A 26393-nucleotide genomic window follows, 5' to 3' on the forward strand; every position below is an offset into this window, starting at 1 on the left:
TTTGAAAGGTATCCACCTGTGCACTTGTCAAATTGCACGATGCGAAATAGCTTCACCGCTGCCAAGTCAATAGATCATCCTATCCTGTGTAAATCATGTCCCGATTACTATTGGGCGTAGAATAGGATGGAGAAACTGAAGAAATGTGAGATAAACAGATCTTGAAGTCTTAAAAACATGTAAAATGTGCAGGTCGCCAGTACGTGTACGCAGGAGAAAAAGTGCCCAAGTGAATTAAATCTGCGTCAGCTAATAGGAGTGCTCAGACACACTGCCACATTATTGCAGAACAAATCACATCACTAGTGTTCCTTTTTCGCTCTCACTTTGCTTTTGGGGGGGGGGGGAGGGGGATGGAAATGTGGTACTGTGGTTAAGGGGGGAGGCTACCCTGGAGACCGAGCTTCTTATTTTTTAAGATATCCAGATGAAACATTCAGGGTACATTCGCACCACCAAACTATGAGGAACTGCAAAGTTTCATGAAGATGTGTTTATTTGTTCCAGAGTTATTGAAATCTAACTAGGTGGTTCATGTATATGCCTGAGGAAAAGCCTGGAGAAATCCCAGGATATCGCAGGAAGCTGAAATTCACTGTGATGATCCCTTAATAGATATACCAGGGGTCTACAAAGCCTTTTTTTTTAATTTCCCCTCCAAAAAATTTCAACACAACTTTGAATTTGGCGTAGCCAGTAATGACCACATTCATCAAAAATTAATTGCTTATTATAAGCTAACTGCACCAGCTTTCATAAGAAGCTTGTTAGACCCTGGTAAAGTCATTCAGAAATAGAATAAAAAAACAGCACACAAATCTGAGGAGTGGTTCTTGAGATATCGCCTTCCCCAGCACCACTATTAGCGAAAAAATCCATTCTGAGAAAACAGCCCATAAAGTTGAACAACTGTGTTTTTTATTAGAAAGCTCCTGCGAAGCTTCTAATTAGCTCTTGTGACTCAATGTGTCGGATTCTCGACTGGCAACAGCCAACAGCACAGTTCCACCACTGCAAGCGCTTACGCAGTCGGCACTCGCTGCGGAAATCGGAAGTTCGATGCTCGTACAAGTCGCATATCACGCTCCCGCGCACCGAACATCTGCACTGTCTTGGGCTTCATTGCCGGCATCGCGTGCAACAAAGAACTAGCGAAAAAAAAAAAGCCGAGAAAATGATCTAAAAGATAGCGCAGCTCACAAGCAGACGTCTGTTGAGTCGGACGGACCAAGGGGGCAACAAAGACGCGAGCGTGGCGGGCGCGGCATCGAAGGGAGCAGCCACCGCCGCCCGCGCAGCAGCCAATGGTAGGCGCGCTTTAGCCCACCGGAATTGAATGCGCTGCTCCGGCCAATCAGCGTTCCGCGTCGAATCGCGGGAAAACACAAATAGCACCTCAACTGCACCGACGATGCCATTTTGTAAAGGAGTAAAACAGAGACAAAGAATTCACGGTCAAAACGACACCAAAATGGCACAGGCAGGCCGCGTTGGCCGGGAATGGCATGTGCGAGAACTTTGACTTCCATTTCGGCATTTTTCGTGTGTTTTGTGGACCGCTGTGGCCTCAAATGTAGCGTTAGTTTTTTTTTTGTACTTTGTGGTAGAATTAAGTGCTGATAATTACAGAACTGGTAGTTTATTAGACATATCATTCAAAAATATAGTTTTTCAAAAATCGGCTTCTTCGCAGTTTTTTGGTTTTCGAGGGCGGCGTTACCCCTTAAGCTCTGATCTCTGCTGTTTACGGTGATACCAAGGTACCACCCTACGATTCTCACCGGAGATTTTAATGCTCACCATCCGCTTTGGGGGAGCTTGAAGATGGACTCCAGGGGAAGGAGACTAGCATCCTTTGCCACACAGCACGACCTTCACTGCCTCAATGATGGTAGCCCAACATATTTACGCGGGCTTACATACAGCAGCTGCCTAGACTTGACCCTGGTTTCTCGGCGTCTTGAAAGAAACGTGCAATGGTTTCCAGACATCGAATCCCGTGGAAGCGACCACATTCCGACGTACCTGAAGATCAAGGGACTATTTAAATGCCCCTCCACGACACTCCGGAGAATTGACTGGTCGGCGTTTCGGTCGCACATGGAGGAAGTATGTCAGCGAGGGAACCATTCAAGTCTGGAAACCGAAATTCAAAAAGCCATGCAAGATACTACGCGTGCTTTTCAGCCTTTCCCGAAATACGAAGAATTTGAAGCCGAACTGCAGCGACTACGAGCAGTTCGCCGGCGGGCTGAAAGAAGATACAGGAGAACCAAATCCATCCATGATCTCAGAGAGGCAAGGCGGATGCAAAAGAAGATTCAACGCCGCATTGACGCACTTCAATCTCAAAGATGGAAACGTTTCTGCGAGTCGTTGGATCCACGTCAGCGATTATCTCAGATATGGAGAACTGTGCGTGGACTTCGTGTATCACCGCAACAGCGTGTTCCTTTTAAGTCCCTCGCTTTACAACAAGGTCGCAGCGAATTAGACGTTGCCGAAGAATTTTGCTCAAGACTTGCCAGCTCGCAGCCTCAACGCGCCCTTACACCATGTGCCACTCCTGTGCCACGGGACTCCCGCATGGATGTAATGTTTTCGGTGGAGGAGCTTGAAGCGGCACTAGCGACTTGCAGGCGCTCTTCGTCACCTGGGCCGGACGGCGTTACCTATGCGGCGCTCGCCAATCTTGGGCAGAATGCACGCCTCATGCTGCTAAACCTTTACAATGAGTCTTGGCGCAACGGTTTGGTTCCACGTGAATGGAAATGCAGCCGCTTGGTTCCACTTCTCAAACCTGGTAAATCACCGTTAAACTTGTCATCGTACCGCCCCATCGCTCTGGCCAGCTGCATAGGGAAAATAATGGAACGAATGATTTTGACGCGCCTGGAATGGTACCTGGAAAGTTACAACGTGTACCCAGATGCTATGGCTGGCTTCCGGCGTGGGCGCTCATCCATAGATAATGTCATCGATTTGGTCGCGTATGTTCAACATCAAAAACGGATGAAACGACTCACTGCGGCATTATTCCTTGACATAAAAGGCGCCTATGACAATGTAGCACATTATGCCATTATAGAGGCTCTGATTAAAGCAGGAATCGGTGGCCGCACTTTTCAGTGGCTGTGCAGTTATTTGACTGACAGGCATTTCTTCGTGATGACCGAAGAAGGCGCCACGACTCAACACCAAACGTTCTGTGGAGTACCGCAAGGCGGAGTGTTGAGCCCGACGCTATTCAACCTAGTGCTCGTTGGCCTAGTCAGATGCTTGCCCAACACAGTTCAAGTATCAATCTATGCCGACGACATCTGCATTTGGGCGTCTGCTGTAACACGACTGCAGGTACGAGCACGGCTACAAAAGGCAGCTACCTTAACATCACTGTACTTGCGAAAACAGAACTTAGAGCTGTCTTCAGAGAAATGCTGCCTTGTTTCTTTCACTCGGAAGGAAATGAAGCGTTATTCTGTAAGTGTCAACGGCCAAGCAGTTGCACATGCACGTAAACACCGCTTTTTAGGGGTAATTATCGACCGCGACCTATCATGGAGCCCGCACGTTTCGTACCTAAAGAAGAGGTTGCTGACAATAATACATCTCCTCAAGTTTCTCGGCGGAAAGTCATGGGGCACATCGGTGCGATCAATGCTGCAGCTTTATAACGCCTTGTTCCTCGGCTTCGCAAGATACAGCCTCCCTGTGCTTGGAAACACCTGCAAAACAAACCTGCGTGTACTCCAGGGACTACAAGCTCAAGCCCTAAGGACGTGTCTCGGCCTTCCGAGGTGTGCGTCTACAGCGGCAACGATTGTCATAGCTCGAGATCACCCAATAACAACGTACTTGGTAACCGACGCTCTCAGAGCGCATATTCGCCACGTTGCCCGACTACCTTCTCACCACCTTGCCGCTCTACCCGCAGAAAGGCCACACGCAGCTATCAGTCGTATGATTGTTGCCAATCGCACCTCATTGCCAATGAACTACATGCCTGCAGCAAGACCATCCACACCTTTATGGTGCCTGCACAGACCTGAAGTACGCCTCACCATCCCAGGAATCACTAAAAAGGCTAACATGCCGTCGTTTGCCCTGAAGCAGACCACATTACAACTTATACATGAGGTGCACAGCGGCCGCGTACACGTTTACATCGATGGCTCAGTCACATCTGCAAGTTCAGCTGCTGCTGTGGTGATACCAACAAGATCCATCGAAATACAGCTGAAAACGTCGCATGTATCATCAACGACAGCTGCTGAACTGGTAGCCTTGCGTGCGGCTCTCCATTTCATTCAGGAGGAACCACCGCATGCATGGTCAGTCTTCTGTGATTCCAAGGCAGCCCTACAGAGTGTACTCTCAGCACTGCGCCATGGATCACATGAACAGCTCGTCGCAGAGATCAGAGAAGTACACCATCGCATAGTTGACGAAGGACACGATATCATATATCAGTGGTTGCCTAGTCACTGCGGCATACACGGCAATGATCGAGCAGACGCAGCTGCCCGATCTGCCCATGACGGCGTCAGGTGCGTTGCCATGCCTCTTTCGAGAGCCGACGCAGCGAAAAAACTTGCCGTAGTGGCAAACGACCTGACATTAGCTCAGTGGAATTCATCCGATTTCAGAAGTGCACGACTTCATACCCTGGACCCTACTTTACAACTCCGTATTCCGCCCGAACTTCCACGACGCGACTGTACCCTTCTAGTTCGTCTATGGCTTGGAGTAGCATTTTCAAATGCATACTCCTTTCTTATCGGAATGTCCGACAACCCACTTTGTGACTTCTGCGGGTGCAATGAAACAATCGCGCACCTTCTTTGTGAGTGCTCTCGTTTCAACCCGCAAAGAGCAGTCCTCTCAGCCACCCTAGACAAACTGGACAAGCGCCCACTGTCAGAAAACAAGATCCTTGGACACTGGCCTACGCGAACATCAGCGCGATCGGCTATGAAGGCACTGCTGCGGTATTTAAAAGACACTGGACTTTCTGACAGATTGTGACTTCACTGTGTGACTCAGGATTGTACGGTGCACTGCATCACAGTAGGAACGCCTTTGCGGGCTGCATGACAGTGCCCACAGAAACAGTTTGTGTGTACGTGCGTGTGTGTGTAGTTTCTTTTTTTTTAATCCTTCTCCCTCTCACCTATTGCTTCCCCTTTCCCCTCCCCCAGTACAGGGTAGCCAACCGGAGATAATCTCTGGTTAACCTCCCTGTCTTTCCTTTGCCTTTCTCTCTCTCTCTCTGCATGAACGGAAGGTCATGTGACAACACATTCCATTGCCCAATTTTCTTCGCTATTTTGATGACAATGCACTAAAGAAATTCGCCAACAATTACGATACTCCTTAATGCAAAATTTGAGCGCATCTTTATACATGCTTTCATTTTGCAGCATATTTGCTGGCACGGACAATCTGTCTCGTGCGGCGCGTTGCAAATGGGACGAAGTGTGGCGTATGGCCTTGCTAATTGGGAGATCGCGAGAGGCAGCTTGTGGGTGATGCATGGGCACGATTCACAGCAGCTGCCGCAGACAACCTCCGCTCTTGGAGCGCTTTGTTTCCATCCAGACGATGCACGCAACTCTGGCGCCATCTCGTAGCCATCGCTGCGAAGCCCCTTATGCGCGGCACTATGCTTTTCTCCTCACACTTTCATCATATCTTCCTCCGCTTTCCACCTCATGGTTCCACTGCCCCCCTGTTCCTTGTACTCTCTTCGCTCCCGCCGCTTTTTTCATCTGCCGCTGCAATCGTTGTCTGCTCGGTTATGCCAATGCTCACTGCAGGAATGGCCGCCTAAGAGCTGCGTTCTAAAACCACGATTTCTCTCAGCTTTTACTGTTTCTTCTCCATAGTATTTCGCTCTGAGGTAAAGAAAGGCCTGAGAATCACGAGAAAAAAATTATTAAAATACCGAGAATTTCGACAAAATCAACTGCTTCCCCTCCTTCAAATTTGGTGTGTGTGAAAGGGTGTGTTTGCAGGCGACCCAACTAGATATCATCACTGACTTGTGCAATGCTCGAGATGGCACATCACGTTTGAAAGCGTTTTAATGCTTTTTGCAATAGAACACTCCCTGAGCTGCTGATACAAATTGTAATGTGTAATTGAAATTTCCAGAAGGACCTGGTGAGGGGTTCTTTAAATTAATCTCTACAGCATGACCAAAGCAAACTAGAATGATTTAGCTAACTTCTTGGAGTTTGCCAAACAAAAATATTTGATAACTAGTCTTTACTTGCACCGCACTTTTTCTACAGCGCTTAAATGCAGTGGTTATACATACATTACAGATACACTTCTGTTTCAGGGTCGCATATAGGCTAGATGCGTGTAAACTAAATTGTACAGTCTTGCGAATAATCCGAATAGTAGCACCGAGTGCGCCAAAAGCGTAAGTCTGCTACTGCCTTGGCCGATGCGGTAGCAAATTTAGTCACTGTGAGCGCGCGCCCCGCCGTCGGCCCGATGCAGGGAATGCACACAGAGTGCCTGAATGCCACAGTTTGCAGAATGGTGCTGCATTTGCTGGGTCTGCCTCTGGCAGCTCAAGGCTAGTCCAGATCAACAGGACCAATCGAAAGAACATGATGCGGACAAAGGGAACGGCAACAAAAGCAGTGCATGTTGTGGAAAGTGAAAAAGCACACGACAGGCACGCAGATCGTGTTGGACACACGGCAAAGAACTTCACCGGACACGGTAAATTTGCTGTGTCCCTCCAGGTTTCAGAATCTTTGACAGGTGGCAAATCACACTGAACCTGACAATGAAATGGCTTGGAGGGCGCCTGCATTTTACCGTTGGTACCGACTACGCACGGAGCAGTGATCAAACCACATGATGCATGGTCCTGTTGTCTGTCATGCAAGCTGGCCTTACGATACCTCACCTGCCCTAAAGTTGGGATAGCCATTGTGCGTCTTGGAGAAAAACTGGAAAGCAAGACTTTCTATGTAATGAATAAAATCTTGCTGCAAGAGACAGGTCCTCTGTTCAACTGAGAACCTCATTGGTATTCAATACATCAGAACGTCACTAATTCATTCGTTTCAGAGGCAAAAAGAAAAAAAAGCCCTCAATTCTATTCAACAAAAATTATGTTGATAAAAAAGAATATTTTTTGGACCTTCTTATACCAGAACTGAGCTGTGCTGGCATTCTAATTTTGTTTAAGAGTGGACTGTACAGTATAGCTTGATTTTCTATGCAGTCAAGTAACTGGTGGCTTGCTGCATTCTTGTTATGCAATCCTAGGAGAATCTTGAGCATGTGCAATACTGTATTTTCTTTCCCAAAATTTGTTGGCTGTAAATTTTGTGAAGCATTTTCGGATATTCGATATTCAATTCGATAATTTGCTTCTTTTTCTTGATTTGATTCAATATTCAGTTCAAAACCTACTACAGTAAAACCTTGTTAAACCGTAGTTGGCTGGAGCTCGGAAAACACACATAGTAAACGGTAGTACTGTTTAACCGAAATAGCATGAGATCGACCGCTTACCTGTCAAAAACTGAACTCACAGAGAGTGCGATGAAAGGGGAAAAAAACATGCAGCATTGATTCACTTTGCGTGACAAAAGTGTTATTTTCGTTTGATGCCTGGCGGCCAAGCAGCGACGACAGCAGCCTCAAACTTACTGAAGCTGCGAGGCAGCTTTTCAGCCAGCCCCCCTCTTCTCGGCAAACCCTTGCATGGCAGATTCCTCGGCGTTACGTAGTCTCCATGCACGCGCGGTAGCGCTGCAGAAGTCGCAGGGCGCCTTATTCATTGCTGGGGGGCTGTTCTCGTCGCGACGCTTGCATTCATGAGGCTGACATAACGCACACCTTCTGCCACTGTTGGGCCTGAATCGCCCGTGCTGTAGCTTTCCATGTCGTCCTCATCACTGTTGCTACCGACACTTCGGCAACAACAGAGGCAACGATGGCAAAAAGTCGAACCGCATAGCCGGCATCTCTTCGCGGTTGCAGCAGCACTGCTGAGCAACTTTGCATTCCAAATGCTACCCACCTTAGTCAACAGCAGATCCCTGAACGCATTCCAGCGCCGACTTCTTCGTGTCACGTTCGATAGCAGAAATGATGTCTAATTTTTATTCTATGCTGAGCATCCGGCATTTTTTTTTATCCGAGCTTCAGCACAACGCGAGTCCTTACTTACTACGCCTTAACGCCCTCTGGCATGCCACCGAAATGATGTTGATGTTGATGTGGCTACATGCGCAAATGCACAGGGCGCTTGGAGGCCGTTGTTTCAATCTCTGAGGCTAGTTGTTCTGCCGGGCCGCCCGATGGAGACGATGCACCGCCGTTATTGCGCGATGAAAAGTGGAAACACTACGTGTTAACCAATACGTACGCAATAAGCTGGTACGGTTTATGCGGATACAAAACACATTATATTCAATGGCCGCTGAGTCGGAGATTTGACTTTACTACTTTAAGACGAAACTACTGTTTAAGCAGGTATGGTTTAACGAGGTTTTACTGTATGTGGTATTCACACATCCCTACTAAAGTGCATGAAACAGGTATTGCTCTTGGACCATGAAACCGTAATTTGAACTATGTTTTTTGCATGTCAATTGCGCAGGATAATTTAACAGAAGTGTATGATTTGATAATCAATATTTTTCTTTCTATAATCAGTTGATGTGTGTGTGTGCGTACCGTAAAAGAAAACTTGTACAAATAAGGACTAGCACAATAGTTGATGCACACAGCTATTAAATTTATTTTTTTTTATACTCTTGCCCGCCTCGTGGTAGCCGAGTGACCATGGCGTTCCACTGCCAAACTTCTTGAGGTTGCGGGTTCGAATCCCTGTGGCGGTGGCCACATTTCAATCATGTATGGTCGTGTATTTAGATTTATGTGTACCTCAAAGCAAATCACGGGGTGTAAATTACCCTGGAGTACCCCCTTTGCGGCGTGCCTGCTAGTCAGATTTACGTTTTGGCACAGGAATTCCAAAATTTAATTTTTTTGTTTGATGCACACACATTCATGGAGAGAGCTCTATTTTGATAGGAAAGTCAATATTCCTGTTCACCAGTTCAGTGCCTGTCGCGAGTGATTTTGTAACTGGATTGTGCTGCAACATCTTGTTCTTCCAGGGCTGAGGGGGTCACCGCCTGGGACCTACAACTGCCACACCTGCAACCTGGTGCTGCACTCGAATCAGGAGTACCATGAGGTGAGTGTGTGACTGCAGTGACAATAGTGATAATAAGATGGACAAAGCACGGAGCTCGTACTTGCAATGCTGGAAGGAAATCTGCTAGTCTTAATAGACAGCTTTAGAATAGCATATGGGCCTTTACCTACATTCCACGCGAGCAGTTTGCATAACGCTATGGTTTGCTCACCGTACGGGAAGGCAAGCATGGCAACAAAAGAGGTTGCTGTGCCATGTGGTTCCTAGTGTCAAAGCAGTTTAAAGCAAGACAAACTACTAGCTGTGACATGTTTTCTATGCCGATGCATCTTGTCACGCCTGTGGATGCCAGAATCACCAAATGACGTCTGAAATCGGGTGGGCTGGCTGCTCGTAATTTGTTTTAAAGAGTTGAATGTTGGGCTAATTCACTTTCTGTTCGCAGATCACTTCCTGTGTAACGAATTCAATTTTTTCTTTTAACGGTGTGTGTGCGCATATTTTGGATATATATACCTGTGGGTCTGGCTTCAAGAAACTCGGTTGTTAGTTTGCACCTATGTTCATTTTCCTTTCTGTTGTACCGTCCCGTTGCACTGCATTTTAGGATGGTTCTCCTGTCATAACTTGTTATTCAGGTAGATTTCAAAGGAAGCAGAAGCCTACTTCACTATCTAATGGTAATCAGCAAAATCAAAGCACAGTGATCTCATCAGTTCAAACTGAGGCAAGAAGCCACAGATAACTGCTTCGTTTGACACTGATTTCTAAGCATGCATAAATGCTATGCATGTTAGACTCGTCAAATAGTATATGTCACTATAGTGTATATAAGGCACAGAAACATGACATACACAGCCATGTGCAATGAAAGTGAAACGAATGCTTTTTCTTCACGTGGGGGGCACAGACGCTTAGTGTTTGTTTACAAGGGCTATTCTAAAACAGTCTCGTGTCTTAGTGTACACCAACGGCACGGCACTTCATTCAGCATGAGCGCGAAGGGACATTGATTTGTCTGTAGTAGTTTGCCCTGTTGGCTTCAGCGAACCTTCTAGTTTCTTATCACAGTGAAATCTTGATAATTCACACTTGAAGGGCCCCGCAAATTTTTTGTTCGAAGTAAACGAAGTACAAATTAAAAGAAGGACTTGTTCTTGAAGTATTCATGCCCTATAGCACGATGGACGAATAGTGCGAGTCGTGAAATATTGCGGCGCACAAGCACACAGCGAGCGAGGACCATGAAACTGCCCATGCTGGTGAACGCTTGCTTTCCGATGACAGCAGAAAACAAAACTTCAGGGAGTGGGGCTAAGCTGCTGCCGGGCTGGTGGGTCTGGTGGTGCCGGTGCAGAGGTAGGGGCACGTGCAGGCCGTCGAAGGTGAGGGTGTTGTGACAAAGAAGAATTACGTTCTGTTCGTCACCTGTCATTCCCACCGCTGTTTAATTAACTGCAGCATTCGATTTTGTTGCAGTGCTCATAGTGGGAAACTGCATAAATTTGAGTTTGAGTTATCAAGATACAACTGTATAAGAAATGAATGGAAAGGCTGGTTAACACATTGCACTGTTGGTTTCTCTTAAATTAACTTTTGCTGTCGTGAACATCTTTATAGCTCATGTTTTATGCGTACTGTATGTATACACAATACATATGCCAAGTATCCTGTAACTCCGTATCATGTTTTTACAGTGTGTGTCTTCTCACGCAACTAGTGCCAGTTACCAGATATACATATGTAAACTCTTGTCATAAAACGCATTAGTTTTCTTATAATTTGTCTATTATTTATAATATACAAATAATATTTTAAAAAGTGGTGCTATTTGAGGGCTCCTACTTAGTGGGTGTTCCCTTACACCCTTGCATTATGCAGTTAGAATGTGTGCTCTTAGTTGCAAAGCTAATTAGAAAATATAGTTAATTAGTTCATAAGTGATTATACACATTAGCTTACTTCTGCCATTGTTAGTAATTTTGTTTGAGGAAAACACATTTTTCTCCCATTCATTCTCTTCAGAAAAGTTTAATCTTGCTAATCAGGGCATGTGGTTAAATGCTGGCAGTACTGGTAAATCGTAAGAAGGCCGGAAAATACCCTTTGTGGCTGAGTGCATGCCACAGTTGCCGTTGCTTTACTGCAGTGGTCGGAGACAGTCTTGTGCGGTCTGTGTGTTTATTTCTTTCTCGAAGGTGCATGACTAATGATGTTCACTTTCATTCTCTCATGCCACCTGGAGCAGCACTTTACCTCGCGGACACATCGCCTTGCTCTTAGCTCACATGGGGTAAGTTTCACTCTCTGCTAATTCCCGTCACTTACACATCTCGCCATTTATTTTTACTTTTTATTCTTTGTTAGGGCTATACTTCATACCTGCACGAGCTTAAAACGACAAAAAAAATAAATATTAACCATGTATGATGAGAAAGGAAGTTACATAAAAATAACAATGGTTGGAGCATGCACAACAGGCATTACCACGTTAACACTGGCAGCTTATTGATATCCTTGAAAAGTGTATGGTCATTGCATTGTACTGGTGTTAGCATATTGCATAGAGACTTTCAGCTTAACAAAGAAGCTTCAGAAGAAGTTAAGCGGGCAAGGCGCAATGGAATGATAAAGGTTAGGCGTGCTGTCAAAAGACAGGAAGTTAGTGGTGTGGATCAGAGAGCAAACGAGGGTAGCCGATATTCTAGTTCGCATTAAGTGAAAAAAGTGGAGCTGGACTGACTGGCCATGTGATGCATAGAGCAGGTAACCGGTGGACCATTATAGTCACAGAATGGGTGCCAAAGGAAGGGAAATGCAGTTGAGGACGGCATAATATTATGTGGTGTGACAAAGGTAGAAAATTTTCAAGCACAACTTGGAATCAGCTAGCACAAGATAGGGGTAATTGGAGATCGCCTGGAGAGGCCTTCATCCTGCAGTGGACGTGAAGGTAGGCTGTTGGTGTCGATTTTTGTTTCACCATTAGGAGGCAGTGTAGTGAAAGCTATGCAATATTAGTATGGCGTACACCGTGCTTTGTGTGCTCTATTACTTCAGAAAGTAAAGTTACATTTGCAGAGAGCAGTTTGTTTTTCATCTCTCTCAAGTCAGTGAGGTGCCCTTGCCCAGGCATCACTCAAGACCAAAAGAGTGCGCATATTCTTTCAGTGTGTCACGTGCGTTGGTTCATTGTGGCATGTTCATGGCCACTGTCACCAGCAGGTCATTTTATGGAGTACTCCATGTTAACGCCCCTTCCGGTCGAGCTCTGTTACAGTTCTCTATTTTGTAAAGCTTGCTGCCTGGGTTCCAGGTAATTAATGCTTAGAAAATCGTACTGCAGGAACTTTAGGAACATGAAAGCTAGTAAAATGTGTTTCCCCTGAGCTTCGCTAGTTATCTGGACTGGGATATCTATCTTGATGCGGCACCCCGCATGATGTACAGAGACACCTCTGATTGTTGACACCAGAATAATAGCCTAGTAGAGTTCAAGGCTAGGCATAAAATGACAACACGTAGCATGTACCGTATTTACTCAAATCTAGGCCGGCCCTCATTCTAAGCCGATCCTAAAATGTCCGAAGCCAGAAAAAATAAAAAAACTTGCTGTTGTGTATAGGGGGCGCTGTCAATTATATCAAGTGTATATAAGCGATTGCCATCAGAATAAAGGCAGTTCCGTGGTTCCCCTTCAATGCATTGTCTTGTGTTATCAGTTGGCGCTTCGCGTCACAACAATCTGGCGCAGTCGGCGAAGCTAGCGAGCTAGCGACGAACTGTTTTTTCTTACCGGGCTCCGTGCTGTTCCAAGGGGCGTCACCTACGAAATGGCAGCGTACGGACTACCGCCATTACCGCCTTTCCTGGAGACTCCTGGAGATGCGACAATTCCATGGGAGCAGTGGCGCGATGATTTCACAAATTTTCTTGAAGCGACGGGGATGGACGCGCAACCGCCACTACGGAAAAAGGCCATTCTGCTGCAATGACTTGGGGTCGAGGGACGCCGTGTTTTTCGCACATTGGGCCCAGAGCCGGCACGAACGTCAGACACGACAAAAGCCGGGCCGGAGACAAGCAAACCAGCAGGAAAAGACAGGACGGAGGCAAGTGAAGGGGATAGTTACACGGAGGCGTTGAGCCTATTGGAGCGGCAGTTCTCAAGCACCGTCAACGTACTGGTCGAGCGACGTCGATTCACGTTACGTCGGCAACTGCCGAACGAGCCGATACGAGAGTACGTCAGTGCTCTCCGACAGTTAGCAAAGACGTGCGACTTCGGGCAATTCTTGGAAGCGGCTCTACGAGACAGGGTTGTTGACGGAGTACGGAGCACTGAGCTGCGACAGAAATTGCTCGTGAAGGGGTCACAACTTACGCTCGCAGAGGCAGTGGAAATGCCACAGACGTACGAGCAGGCAGCGGAGGGGGCTGCGATCTATGACCAAGGGTCGTCACAAACGGACATAGTGCAGCATGTATCTCAAGGAAAAAGTCCAGACAGCGACGCGGCAATGACGCCGGTATGCAAGTGTTACCGGTGCGGCTCTACAAGGCACCTAGCTAATTCACAGGAATGCAAAGCACGGGGGAAACGTTGTTCCCAGTGCCACAGAATGGGACATTTTCGAGCGGTATGTGGCAGGTTGGCAGAGCGGGACGTGCGGACAGTCCGAAACGACGGCGCTAGCGAGGAGGACGTGCTCACTGTACTGGTGGTCAGACAAGTGGAACGAAGGACTTTGGTCGTTGACGTCGTTATTGAGAATGAGCAACTTCAGTTGCTGGTAGATACTGGGTCGTCGGTGTCTATTTTGCCAGACCACGTTTATCGAGCCAAGTTCGCCAACAGCTTTCCTTTGACTGCGGCTTCAGCGACGCTGCGGGATTTTTCACAGAAGAAAATTCCGGTCTTGGGATGGTTCACAGCCAGAGTTGTACGCGGGAACAACTCGGCTTGCCTTCGATTTTACGTTGTTCCCCAAGGCATGGCATTACTAGGACTGGATGGGGTCCACCAGCTGCAATTGCACATCATCGGTTCTACACTGGAGTGTTTGCAAATCACGGTCAGCCCCCAGTCGCTTCCTCCTGAATTATGTGAGTTTTCCTTTCTTTTCGCTGATAAGTTGGGATTAGCGAAAAACTTCGTACATTCTATGAAGCGGCGTACAGATGTAAAACCAGTAGCAGCGAAGGTTCGACGTTTGCCCCTGACGCTGCGAGAGAAGGTAGCGGCTGAACTGGCAAGATTATTGGATGCAGGCATTATAGAAAAGGTCAGTGCTGCGGAATGGGTGTCTCCTATAGTGGTTGTGCAGAAAAAGGATGGAACTATTCGTCTATGCGTCAATTTACGCGAGCCGAGCAAAGCAGTAGTCATTGATGGATTCCCTTTGCCGCACACTGAGGAACTGTTGCATGCGCTGAGCGGAGCAGCATGGTTCTCAAAACTGGATCTTGCTGCAGCCTACCATCAAGTGGAATTAGCCGAAGATAGTCGCGAATTAACGACGTTTATTACGCACGAAGGCTTATTTAGGTTCCGCAGAGTGTGTTTTGGCCTCGCATCGGCACCTGCCGCGTTTCAGCGAATGATGCAAGAAATCTTGAAAGGCTGCAAGGGCGTGTTGTTTTATATCGACGACATCATAGTCTTTGGAAAGACTAAGAACGAGCACAACCGTAACCTTCGCGAGGTATTGCATCGGATCGCTGAGGCGGGGCTGCAGCTAAATCAGAAATGCTTGTTCGCTGTCAAGGAACTCTCCTTTTTGGGTCATCGTGTGAGTGCAAGTGGTCTTGCCCCACTCAAGTCAAAGGTGGATGCTGTGATTAAAGCACAAACGCCTGCCGATGTAGTCTCGCTGCGGTCTATCCTTGGGCTCGTAGGCTATTACTCACATTTTCTTCCCAATTATGCAGAGGTGATGGAGCCGCTGCGACGACTTCTTCGTAAAGGACAGAAGTTCGTGCGGGATCAGAGCACCGATGATAGCTTTTGCAGGATCAAGGAGATGCTGTCATCATGCGGGGTGGTGGCTATGTTCAATGAGTCTTTGCCTGTACAAGTGACCACTGACGCCTCGGCATATGGACTGGGAGCTGTGCTCCAGCAGGTAGTCGACGGACAAGTACGTACAGTGGCATTCGCTTCGAGGACACTAACTCCTACAGAACGCAAGTACTCTACCGGGGAACGAGAGGCGCTGGCATGTTTATGGGCTTGCGAACATTGGCACGTTTATCTGTGGGGCCGCAGGTTTGTCTTACGAACTGATCATCAGGCTTTGGTGACACTGCTGTCCACAAATGGGGTTGGAAGACGCCCACTGCGTATTGAACGCTGGTGTGCTAGACTTTTGAGATACAACTTCACTGTGCAGTACACAAAGGGGAACACCAATGCCGTTGCGGATGCACTTTCTAGGTTACCTTTGACCTCTGCAGAGGACGAACCGGTGGAGGAAGTAGTTGCTGTGGTTTCCAGCATGATCACTAAGAGTGAGTTGCAAGCAGAAACAGCTGATGATTCATTATTAAATGAGGTGGCGCAGCATGTTATGTCCAGATGGCCGGAAAAGGGCTGTTTAGCTGGAAATGTAAGGTCTTTTTTTCGTATAAAAGAAGAGCTGTCGGTGATAGACGGGCTACTGTTTCACGCGGAACGGGTCGTTCCCCCATCGACACTCACTTCCAGGCTGGTCATGATGGCACATGAATCACATCCAGGCATTGTAAGGACCAAACAACGGTTAAGGGAACAGTACTGGTGGCCCGGAACGGACAGGGATGTGGAATCGCTGGTTAGCAATTGTGCTATCTGCAAAGCATCAGATAATTCGGCAAAAACCGTAATGGCCCCATTGGAGCCAGTAAAGTGGCCCGAGAAGCCGTGGGAAAAGCTGGGAATTGACATCGTTGGGCCGATGGAGCGAGCCCCTCCGGAGTGCAGGTTTGCAATCACTATTATTGATTACCACAGCAAGTGGCCCGAGGTGGCATTTGTGTCCACAATCACTGCACAGGCAGTAGTGAAAGTGCTTTTGGAACTTTTTGCAAGAGAAGGGTATCCGAAAAGCATTGTGACTGACAATGGGCGTCAGTTTATGTCGACATGTTTTGAGCAGTTTTTACGAGATCGGGGAATCCAGCATTGTGTTGCAACATTGTATTACCCGCAATGCAATGGTCAGGTTGAGAGGTTCAACCGCGTTCTCAAGGAATATATTCAGGTTGCGGCATTGGAACGAAGACCACTGAAGGAGGCAATCTGGGACTACCTGGGTGTTTACAGGGCCACCCCACATGCAATTACAGGAGCGTCACCGGCTTACCTACTGCATGGAAGAAGACCCAAAACAAGATTGGATGTTGTTGGCCTCCCAGAAAGGGAATTTTTCGAGGAGCCGCGTGCCGCCATGGAAAAGTTGAAACAGCGCGTTAAGGAGCAGCAACAACGAACAAAAAAGTACACCGATGAAAAACGAGGTGCCAGAGCGTCTACCATTGAGCCAGGAGATTTCGTAAAAATAAAGCAAGGCGGACCAAAGACGAAACACAAGTTTTCTTTGCCGATCCGGGTGAAGAGACGAGTGGGCACGAATTCGTTTTTGCTGGCAAACGGTACGAAATGGAATGCATCAAAACTAACAGTAATTGGTAAAGTTGGGACAGGACAGGCACTAGCTGACGCGGTTACAGCGCAACGCAGTGCAGCCTCGGGGTTTTCCTGCGACCTGGATCTTCACATAGGGAAGATGGCGGAGCAAAATACCCCTACTACCGTCGAGAATCAATCTGAAATGGTGCCATCAGAAGACATCGAGGGAAGCGCCAGCCATTCTGACGGTGCACAGCCCACAGTAATGGAGTCTATTCTAGAGGTTCCCGATCAGCAAGACAATTCTCGATCGCAATTGGCCACAACCACAGCACCATCTCGCACCAGGCCGGAACGAACAAGAAGAGTGCCAGCACGATATCAAGACTACGAGCTTACCTGACAGTAAGAACGTCGTTCGTTTCATGTGATGTGAAGTGAGTGCGCGAAAGTGGATTGATTTTATTTCCTTTCTTTTTTTTGTTAATGAGGGGGAATGTGTTGTGTATAGGGGGCGCTGTCAATTATATCAAGTGTATATAAGCGATTGCCATCAGAATAAAGGCAGTTCCGTGGTTCCCCGTCAATGCATAGTCTTGTCTTATCAGTTGGCGCTTCGCGTCACAACACTTGCCATGAATGTAAGCTAAACAAAAAAGTGAGGACAGCGTTTACAAAATGAAAACAGTCTTTATATAATATGAACATGCCGAGCTCACTCTATGTCATCATGGCTGCTAGCCTCGTACGCTTGCGGAGGCACGCGTCCGAGCTCCTACGCATGCACATGCACAGACAGTGCAGCACAGCTCGTACGCTTCGAAATGCAGCGCAACCTTGGTGATCAGCTCCTCTCTGTTATTGTGCGCTTACCGTATTTACTCGCATAATGATTGCACTCGCGTAATGATCGCACCCCTAAATTTTGTCGTCAAAATTCGATTTTTTGTTTCTCATGTAATGATTGCACCCAGAACTTGCCGCAGCGATATGTCATGTGCCAAGTCTAGCTAATAATGATCGCGCTTACCATCTGTTGACTGCTATGCAAACGACTCTTCAAGACAACCAAGCGGTCTGCACGCACCAAACATTCTTAAGCAGATGCCCCATTTCATTCCTTTGATCACTTTCCCCACTTCTATGACAAAAAAAAAGTTACAACCAAACTTGCCTTTATTATGGGTAGGCTTTATAATGGTTGTGGTCAACAAAAACAAAAAGGCGCCTTTTCATTCTGTTCATCTGCACTCGTGGGCACGCAACAAATCGCACGCGGCAATGATACAGTGAAATCTCAGTACAACGAACTTCAGGGGACCGCGGGAAAATGTTCGTTATTCTGAAAGGTCTTTATAGTGAAAGCCCAAAAATTAGCCATAACAATAGCATTTCAGTAACGCAAGCGTCCTACCTTTGAAACGGTACCTCCTTGAACTCGTTTCTCACACAATGCACACGTGATCGTCAGACAAGGCACATTTATTTGAAATAGACCGTGATCGTCTTCTGACCGGTGCAGCACAGACTCTGCAGGACGAACGATTCCAGACCGTCCGCATTCTTATGCACGCCTTCGGCCGCTGTGCCGCTTTTGGCTATAAATATGCGGAGTTTTCGCAAGCAGTCCAACGCATCTGTGGCCGACACGGACTCGTCGCGGTCTTCGGGTGCTGCCGTAACGTGCAGCAAGATTCTTGCTGGTGCTTAAAGATTTTCTCCTTATCTTTGAGAATCGTGGCGATCGTCGACCGCACCACTCCACGTTCTTTAGCCACGACGGTTTGTTTCTTCCCGTCTTCTATCTCGCGAAAAATCTCTGCTCTCTCGCTCAAAGAAAACTGCTTTCGCTTCTTCGCCGTGCTTAGAGTTGTTGAGCTCATGGCAACGCGATCGCCGGCACGCACTTCTATAACCAGAAGAAAAACAAGATGGACAGGCCTGATACGGGTGACAGCACGCGAACAACTGAGAAAACAAGCAAGAAAAACGTGATGCGTCGTCACCTCCGCAACAGGAAAAAAAAAAAAAGGCCCACTACAGCGTTAATTACTACTTTTTTTTTTCTTCTGCCGCACCGTCTCAGGTTTTACGAGCCCATGCTCCCCGCCTCTCCACTCACAAAACCTGGTGCGTCGTTGCCTCCACAACGGAGAAGGAAAAAAAAAAAAAGTCTCCGCCCGCATCTTTCTCCTTTCGCGCCATCTCAGGTTTTTGCGGGAAGCAAGTTGCAAGGCGGCCCGCTCTTCGCGCTGCGTCGTCTGCTAGCTTAGAGCTCCGACTGCCGTGACGGATACACGGAAATCTAAGAATCCTCGCATTTCGGGATATGAGTTCGTAGTACTGAGGTGTTGTTAAGATGACACGGAAATTAAATAACGATCGTTATTCTGAAATGTTCGTTATTCTGAAGTTCGTAGTAGTGAAATATTTTTACATTGAAACTATAAGCAGTCGGCACGGGATTTCATAAAAGTTCGTTAATCTGAAATGTTCGTTAATGTGGTGTTCGTTGTAACGGGGTTTGACTGTAGTAGCCACGTTTACACTGATATGTTAAAAGTGTACCTTATTCATACGCCAACGCTTGTAACACAGCTAAGATATTCGCCCACCCTTAGCGGAAATGTGCCGTATTAGGATAGTAGTGAAGAGAGCTGCCGCAGCTTCCGCAGCACACTGGCCATGCGTTTCTATGTCACTGGCAGCTAAGCACGCCCATCTGTTTCTGTCCCCTCAAAGTGTACATGGCTATGTTATTCCCGCAAACTTGCCGATATTATTTATATTCATTACTGATACGGAAGAAACTGCTTGAATGCAAGTAATGTACCCACGAGATGAAAAAAAATTGCGTTCGGCGCGTTCGGCTTGCTCTGCCAGCCACCATTTCTTTTTGTGTCCCGCACTACATACAGCGGCAGCCGCCTATTTGTTGACCTGTTGTCCTTCCGTAGCAAATGCCAGATGAAATTCTTTTTTCTTTTTGCGGGAAATTTAACTCGCATAATGATCGCACCCCTGAATTTGAGTCAGTTTTTTTTACAAAAAAGTGCAATAATTATGCAAGTAAATGCGGTATCTTCCTTATTGCTATCATTTCCTCGTTGGGCACATGCAAATGGTGACTTCCATTGCCCTCTCATTCAACGGACGTTTTTCTCATCGATGTTGACATCCTGCCCGGCTTGAATGTTTGACGATGACTCTGCGGCTAGCACCACTTTTCGTTTGTGGTATCGCCTGTTTGGTGCCATTATGATACCACACACCGCATGCCAATACTTAAGCAAGAGACACACGGTCCGATTCAGTGTCCGATCCGGCATCCGACGCACTAGAACAGCAGCCGGAATCGAGGTGCTTTGCCATGCCGATGTGCCAGATCAGACACCCGGCATGCGACAAATCGGGCAGGTTTTCATTGTTTGGCATGTCCGACAACCGCACCGTCATTTGTCCGCAGCCAATGACAGCATGGCTGGCATGTGAAGTTCTCCGATGTTCCCTCCACAGATGCGGCGCCGGTGGGCCGATTTCTCACTGACTCTTTTTTTTTCTTTCCTTGCTGGCTGCAATTTGTTTCCGACACGAAATAGTTATCATATCAGTTCAGTAAAATTATCTCGAATGTGTGCTTGTTCTGCAAAGCAGCGCCTAGTATACTTGGACTAAGCTGCTGGTGAGATCGGGAGCCACAATGCAAAGGCATTTTGCAGCCAGACAGCATGCACCGGCCGTCTGAGCAAGGCTGTTTGCTTCGTTTGCATGTTTGCCCTTCGCAACAACTGCGTTGAGTGAACCACTTGTATTTAATTACGGGCGACCTAAGTGTAGAGTGTTAATCGTTTCGGCAAAAATAAGTGCTCTTTGACGAGCTTGGGCTGGATCGCAAGTGCCGTCAGACGCGGCACCCGCTGAGATAGGTCTACCAGCCCTGTCGCTGGCTGTGGGCAGAGCCGTCAGTGGGCAATGCGCCGTTGTGAAGTGTTCTGTTACTCGCAGAGCCTCAATTTTATTGCCAGTGTTTGCGTAAACTGATGCAGTGTTGTACAAAGTTGTTTATAAGTACTATTGCACTTTTCGACGTGGATATGAAGTGTTCTGAGTGTGCAAGCTGGAGCACTGCATCTGGGCGGAGCTTACGCGCTGCTCGCTTTGTTTGGATGCATGTCCCATGTTCCTCGAATCGTCGTATGCAGCATGCCAGAGACCGAATCATACTGTGTGCCTCCTGCTAGCCACCATACCGATACGACACAGGGCAAAATGTCGATGTCACTCGTGTACCTTGGTTGGCTACTGACATGGCTAGTAGCAACTGCGATACTGACTTCTCTAGATGGCGCTAGCTATGTACCATATTTATCATTTTGAAGTACAATCTGGCACGTCTTTTAATATTCTCGAATCTAAGTCAACCCTAGAGTTTAGTATAGGATTATTTGAAAAAGACTATCGGCCTAGATTCGAACAAGTACAGTACGTTACGTGTTGACAAGGTTAAGAAATTACTCGCGTCCTATTCCGATCACATCAGCTGTGGCAGCACATCTAGGCCTGTCACCTTTCAGTATTGTGGCTACATCTAAGCACAAGCTTAGTAATGACACCCCGAGAATTTTCGCAATCGCAAGGATGTGTTGAGACTTCTCGGAGAAACACGATAACTTACCACTCATCGTCAGTAGCACGTTCGCTGTGCACCATCCAGTGCATTCCCACACACCAGCCTGGCACCTGGACGATAAACGGCACTGTAATCACAAAGTACCGGTGCCCACAATAAAACGGTCTATACATTCCTTTAATAGAAAAAGTGGTGGCTCCATTTGGATGTTCAAATGATCGAGAGGTCCCCAAAAAGAATGGTTGGGGACCATAAACAAGTTTGTATTTGGTTTCTCTTGGCTATGAGCCAACGTAGGGGACAATGCGGCTTCCTCACCAAAACTGATGCTGTCAATTATACAGTCTACTCTCGTTACAGCGGGCCCTGATAATCCGACAAAAAATGTCAGTTTTATCCGAAGTCCGTAATATCCGGAACACCTCACTTCCAATACTTTTGTTGTGATGTCCAACAACTTTATTGCAAAGAGTGACTGACGAATGTCGAAAGTAAGATACAAACAAAACAAAAAAGTCGCAGTTTCGCCCGAAATGCAAAGAACTGATTGCGATAGCAAATTATGCAAGAGAGGCATAGCAGCAGGAGCAAGTGAATTGACCTTGATGCTGTCTCTCGCTTCAACGCGAACTAAACTTTGAAAGCACAACGCATACTAAGCTACCGGCACTAGACGCACTTGGTGCACATCACAGATCGCTTTCAAGGTATGGCGGCTGCGTCGTAAGCAGCAGCCACTGTAGTAGAACCCCCCGCTCCCTTGCCTCCCCGCCCCATGTCTTGTGATATTGAGCCGCGATCGTCAGCTGGCCCTCGCAGATAAGTTGTCAGCCCATGTCGACATGGCAAAGGTCCGTTTTATACGCCCGATTTTGAAAAAAAGATGCCCCTAATTTCGTCTGCTGTGGCTGATAGTCCATTGTAGCATGGTCTGTTAAAAGTGAACTTCGTTACATGAATAAAATAGGTTGAACAAACCACGAATGAAATGTAGTCTGTTACGTATATACGAAAGTCTGTTGTAAGTGGGTTTGTTGTAACGAGCGTAGACTCTACATGTTTTAAAATTTATATTTGTTCCTTCTGATTACCCCTGACTTGAGCGGCACATGGGCCTATGCGGGAAAAGGCATCATATCTGCTCTGAAGGTCTGCAGCCTTCATTAACTCCCAAAAGGAGCTGAAAACACCCAGGTTGTTTAGGTGTCTTGGTGGGCATATCTAGTACGTCTAGGCTCGTGTCTCCAGCCACAGTCCTCTCAACCCCGGATCACTCCACAGGAGATGGTTTGATGTCCGGCTTGGCCCCGGTGTCACAGGAACAGGAGCTTACTAGCTTGGGCTGGGTGCTTTCTTGTTTGTTGTCAGATGCATTCTTTTCCTTCTTGTACTGCCGCCATTCTAGAGGATCTTTGTGACCACAGCTAGCGATCACCCTGATGATTAGGATTTTGGGTTCCCCCAGGGGATCTTGTTCGCGTAGGGGTTGCAGTTTAGATTAAGCTGGTCCATTACAGCTTTATTTTTTACTCTAATCTTCCCCTTCAGTTATTGTGAGCCGACTCAGAGCTGTGCTAGGTATGATGGATGGAGCCGATGAGTGGGAGCTGTTGCTTAATGTGCTCGCTGCTGCATGTGCCATGCCATTGCCATAGCCACCTGCGTCCCCCTGTGTCCACTCCACCTGTAGCTACAATAGTTGTGGCAAAGCTACCAGTATGCCTCAGAAAAAAACAAAAACCAGTATGCCTCAGAAGCAGTTTTCAGCTGAGCCTACGCAATCTGCATACCGTATTTACTAGATTCTAACACGCCCTCGATTGTAATGCACACCTGTTTTCCGTGAACAAAAAATTAAAGAAATGAAAACCTTGATTGTAATGTGCACCTATTTTCCATGATCAAAAAAAAAAAAAAGAAGAGTACAATACCGCACACCTCGTGCTTTCATATAGAAATACTATTTTCTCTCATTCGGAAAAAACATTTATTCTCAATACGCTAAAGTCACGAATAAAAACACAAATGAAAGCAGCATACCTTGCTGCCAAGATTTTCACTGCGCCGGTACGAGTCGCGTGGGGCAATAGACATCACTCGTTGTCGCTATCAGACAACTCCTTATCGCTATCATCAGACCAAAGCATTTCATCCTCGGTGCCGTCCATGGTATTCGAAAGCCCGCACTTATTAAAGGCCTTTTTGACCATGGCAGACGGGATCGTGCACTATGCATCTTTCACCTGCAGCGAAGCACGCTTCATTTTATTGGCAGCTGTGAATTCATGGCAGCCACTGACAAGCCATTAGGTGTAGAACACCTGAATTCTATGTTTCACTGGCTTGTGCAAACAAACATCGAGCAGCTGGTGCTGCTATGTCATGCTGTTGGGTATCATGGCAAGGTCTGTGTTGCATGCAGCCAGCTTGTCCTTGATGCGCTGGTCAAGGTAGCACCTGAATGCGTCAAGCACAAGCATCCCATGCAGACCTAAACTGCCGCCAAGTCAAACATTATCAATTCAGTCAATGACCAAGTCGGTGGTCATTCAACCTTTTTCATTTGCACGCACAATCATGCCACTCGGAAACACGATTCCTTTCGGGAGTGTCTTCCATCTGAAGATAAGATACGGGGGCAGCTTGTGCCTATCCGCAGTGCAACAAAGCATTGCGGTAACTAGTTTTTTCATCGTTGGAAAACAAAACGTGCACTTGCTTTGCTTCTTTCTTTTCAACAGTTGTGGAGGCAGGCATGTCAAAGTAAAGTGGCGTCTGATCGGCATTTCCAATCTGTCCGAAGTGGTAGCCCTTTCTGTGGCGCAACTTCAAAACGTACCGCTGCAAACTGTGCAATTTTTCTTCATATTCTTCGGACAATTTTTGGCATATCCCTGTCTACCTTCGAAGAGAAAAGCCTTTTATTTTCATAAAATTTGATAGCCAGCACCTGCTCGCTTTGAAGTCACTCCGCATTAGCCCTTTCTGTAGGGCTAACTGCATCGCCCGTACTTTGAGCAGATCGGTCGACATGGGCCGCTCTGCTGCTCGCTGCTCTTGCACGTATTCCGGGAGCAGCTCTTCTATTTTGGCGAAGCGGCCCTGCTTCGGTCCGCTGAAACCCTTCCTTGTTGCTTTGCTGGCGAAAATATTCTTCCGTTTGCACCAGTCCCGCACGCAAGTTTCGGGAACTCTGAACGCCCGCGATGCAGCCCAATTTCTATCCGTCTCTGCACACATGACAACTTTCCTTTTAAATGTGGCATCTTGGTTGACTCGGCGTATCTTCGTAGTTGACGCTTCCATGCTGATTAAATAAGCACAGAAAACGGGAAGACAGGTGGTACACAAGCACCTAGTTACACGTGCAACGTGGAAATATGCACATGGAGGAAGCTACGGCAGCTAGGCTAGAAGCGCGTACGAGGTGGCCATTTTTCGAATGCCGATGGCAATATGGTAACATGGATTTAGGTAACTTGGCTAGCTGTGAAGCACTATTTTGTAGTGCAGCCGTTAAAGGCAGCTCTGCAGTAGTTTTTCTGCAGCGGTGTGGTCACTGTCAAGTGTAATGCAACGCTTTATGCGTCACAGCCCCGAATTTGCTTTGAAATTTAATGATCAATGGTTATAAGGTAAAGGCTACCTTGCATATATCTCTTTCGAGTAGAATCTGTCATTTTTGTTTTTCATGTTGCATTATATAGGCTGCGATTTGGAGGTCAGCAAGGAGTTTGTGCAGCTGCAGTGGTGAAAACTGGTGCCGTGGTGCTGCAACAGCCTGCATTGGAGCTGTCGCTAAGTACAGCCACCAGTCGAGGGTATCTACAACGAACACCTCTGCAACAAAATGACCTGTGTGACGAAGCCGTAATTGCGTCCCAGTTCTATTGCGAATGATTCGGTGCTTGACCTAAATTCACGACGAAGTAACCTGTATAACTAACAATTTCATAGGTTCCAAGCACTTTGTCACAAAGGCATTCAACTGTTTCGTTGTCTTTGATGCAACATTTGTCAGATTGGCATAGATCCATGCAGACTTTCTTTTCTTGTACTTGATGATTCAGTGTTATAGACTGCCTGCAAATTTTACTGGAGACAATCGGTTAAACCTTAGAAAAATCGGGCAACTCAACAGTATCAATGCAGTAGACCCTGTTTCCAGGTTTAATAATGTGAATTAGCCACCTGGGCAACTTCTGTTTCCTTTTTCTTTTTGTGTGGGTGCAGCCAGGCATGCCCGGCCGCAAACGATCACGCTCGCCAACGCCCCCCTTGCGCCACCGGTCGCCACGAAGATCGCCCCGCCGGTCCCCGCGTCGTTCTCCACGGCGGTCACCTCGGCGGTCTCCGCGCCGGTCCCCATGCCAGTCACCGCACCATTCACCACTCCGGCTGCGGTCTCCGCTGCGGGAACACTGGGTGGGTGGACCACTGCGCAAGCGTTCTCCGGATGTGTTTGGTGACCGTGGCCTGCCTAGAGACTTGTTTGCACAGAGCCAGAGTGCACCTGGAGCTTTTCCCAGTGGCCTTGCTGCTACTCAGGTATGTGCATGAGTTCAGTTCCGTTTCACTTTCAATTTTCCATATTTGCTCATGTAAGACCTGCCCTCATATAAGGCCGCCATCCCTCTTTGGAGTGAGTGAGTGAGTGAGTGAGTGAGTGAGTGAGTGAGTGAGTGAGTGAGTGAGTGAGTGAGTGAGTGAGTGAGTGAGTGAGTGAGTGAGTGAGTGAGTGAGTGAGTGAGTGAGTGAGTGAGTGAGTGAGTGAGTGAGTGAGTGAGTGAGTGAGTGAGTGAGTGAGTGAGTGAGTGAGTGAGTGAGTGAGTGAGTGAGTGAGTGAGTGAGTGAGTGAGTGAGAGAGAGAGAGAGAGAGCGAGCGAGCGAAGAAACTTTGTTGTGAAGCCCTGCAGAACGGTTAGCCTTCCCCTGTTAGGGAGGCGTTACCATGACGA

General features: G+C 47.3%; 1 protein-coding gene across 2 annotated transcripts in view; it reads left to right on the forward strand.

The window, feature by feature from the left end:
* LOC139059863 (uncharacterized) overlaps nucleotides 1-26393 on the forward strand; it is a 111462-nt gene that overhangs the window by 68629 nt on the left and 16440 nt on the right. For both annotated transcript variants that reach the window (XM_070538334.1, XM_070538335.1), the window contains 3 exons: nucleotides 9156-9235; nucleotides 11445-11489; nucleotides 25669-25983. In XM_070538334.1, coding sequence (XP_070394435.1) covers nucleotides 9156-9235; nucleotides 11445-11489; nucleotides 25669-25983 — 440 coding nt within the window. The remainder of the gene's footprint in view (nucleotides 1-9155; nucleotides 9236-11444; nucleotides 11490-25668; nucleotides 25984-26393) is intronic.

This window comes from Dermacentor albipictus, chromosome 5 (genome assembly GCF_038994185.2).
Source record: "Dermacentor albipictus isolate Rhodes 1998 colony chromosome 5, USDA_Dalb.pri_finalv2, whole genome shotgun sequence".
NCBI lineage: Eukaryota > Metazoa > Arthropoda > Arachnida > Ixodida > Ixodidae > Dermacentor > Dermacentor albipictus.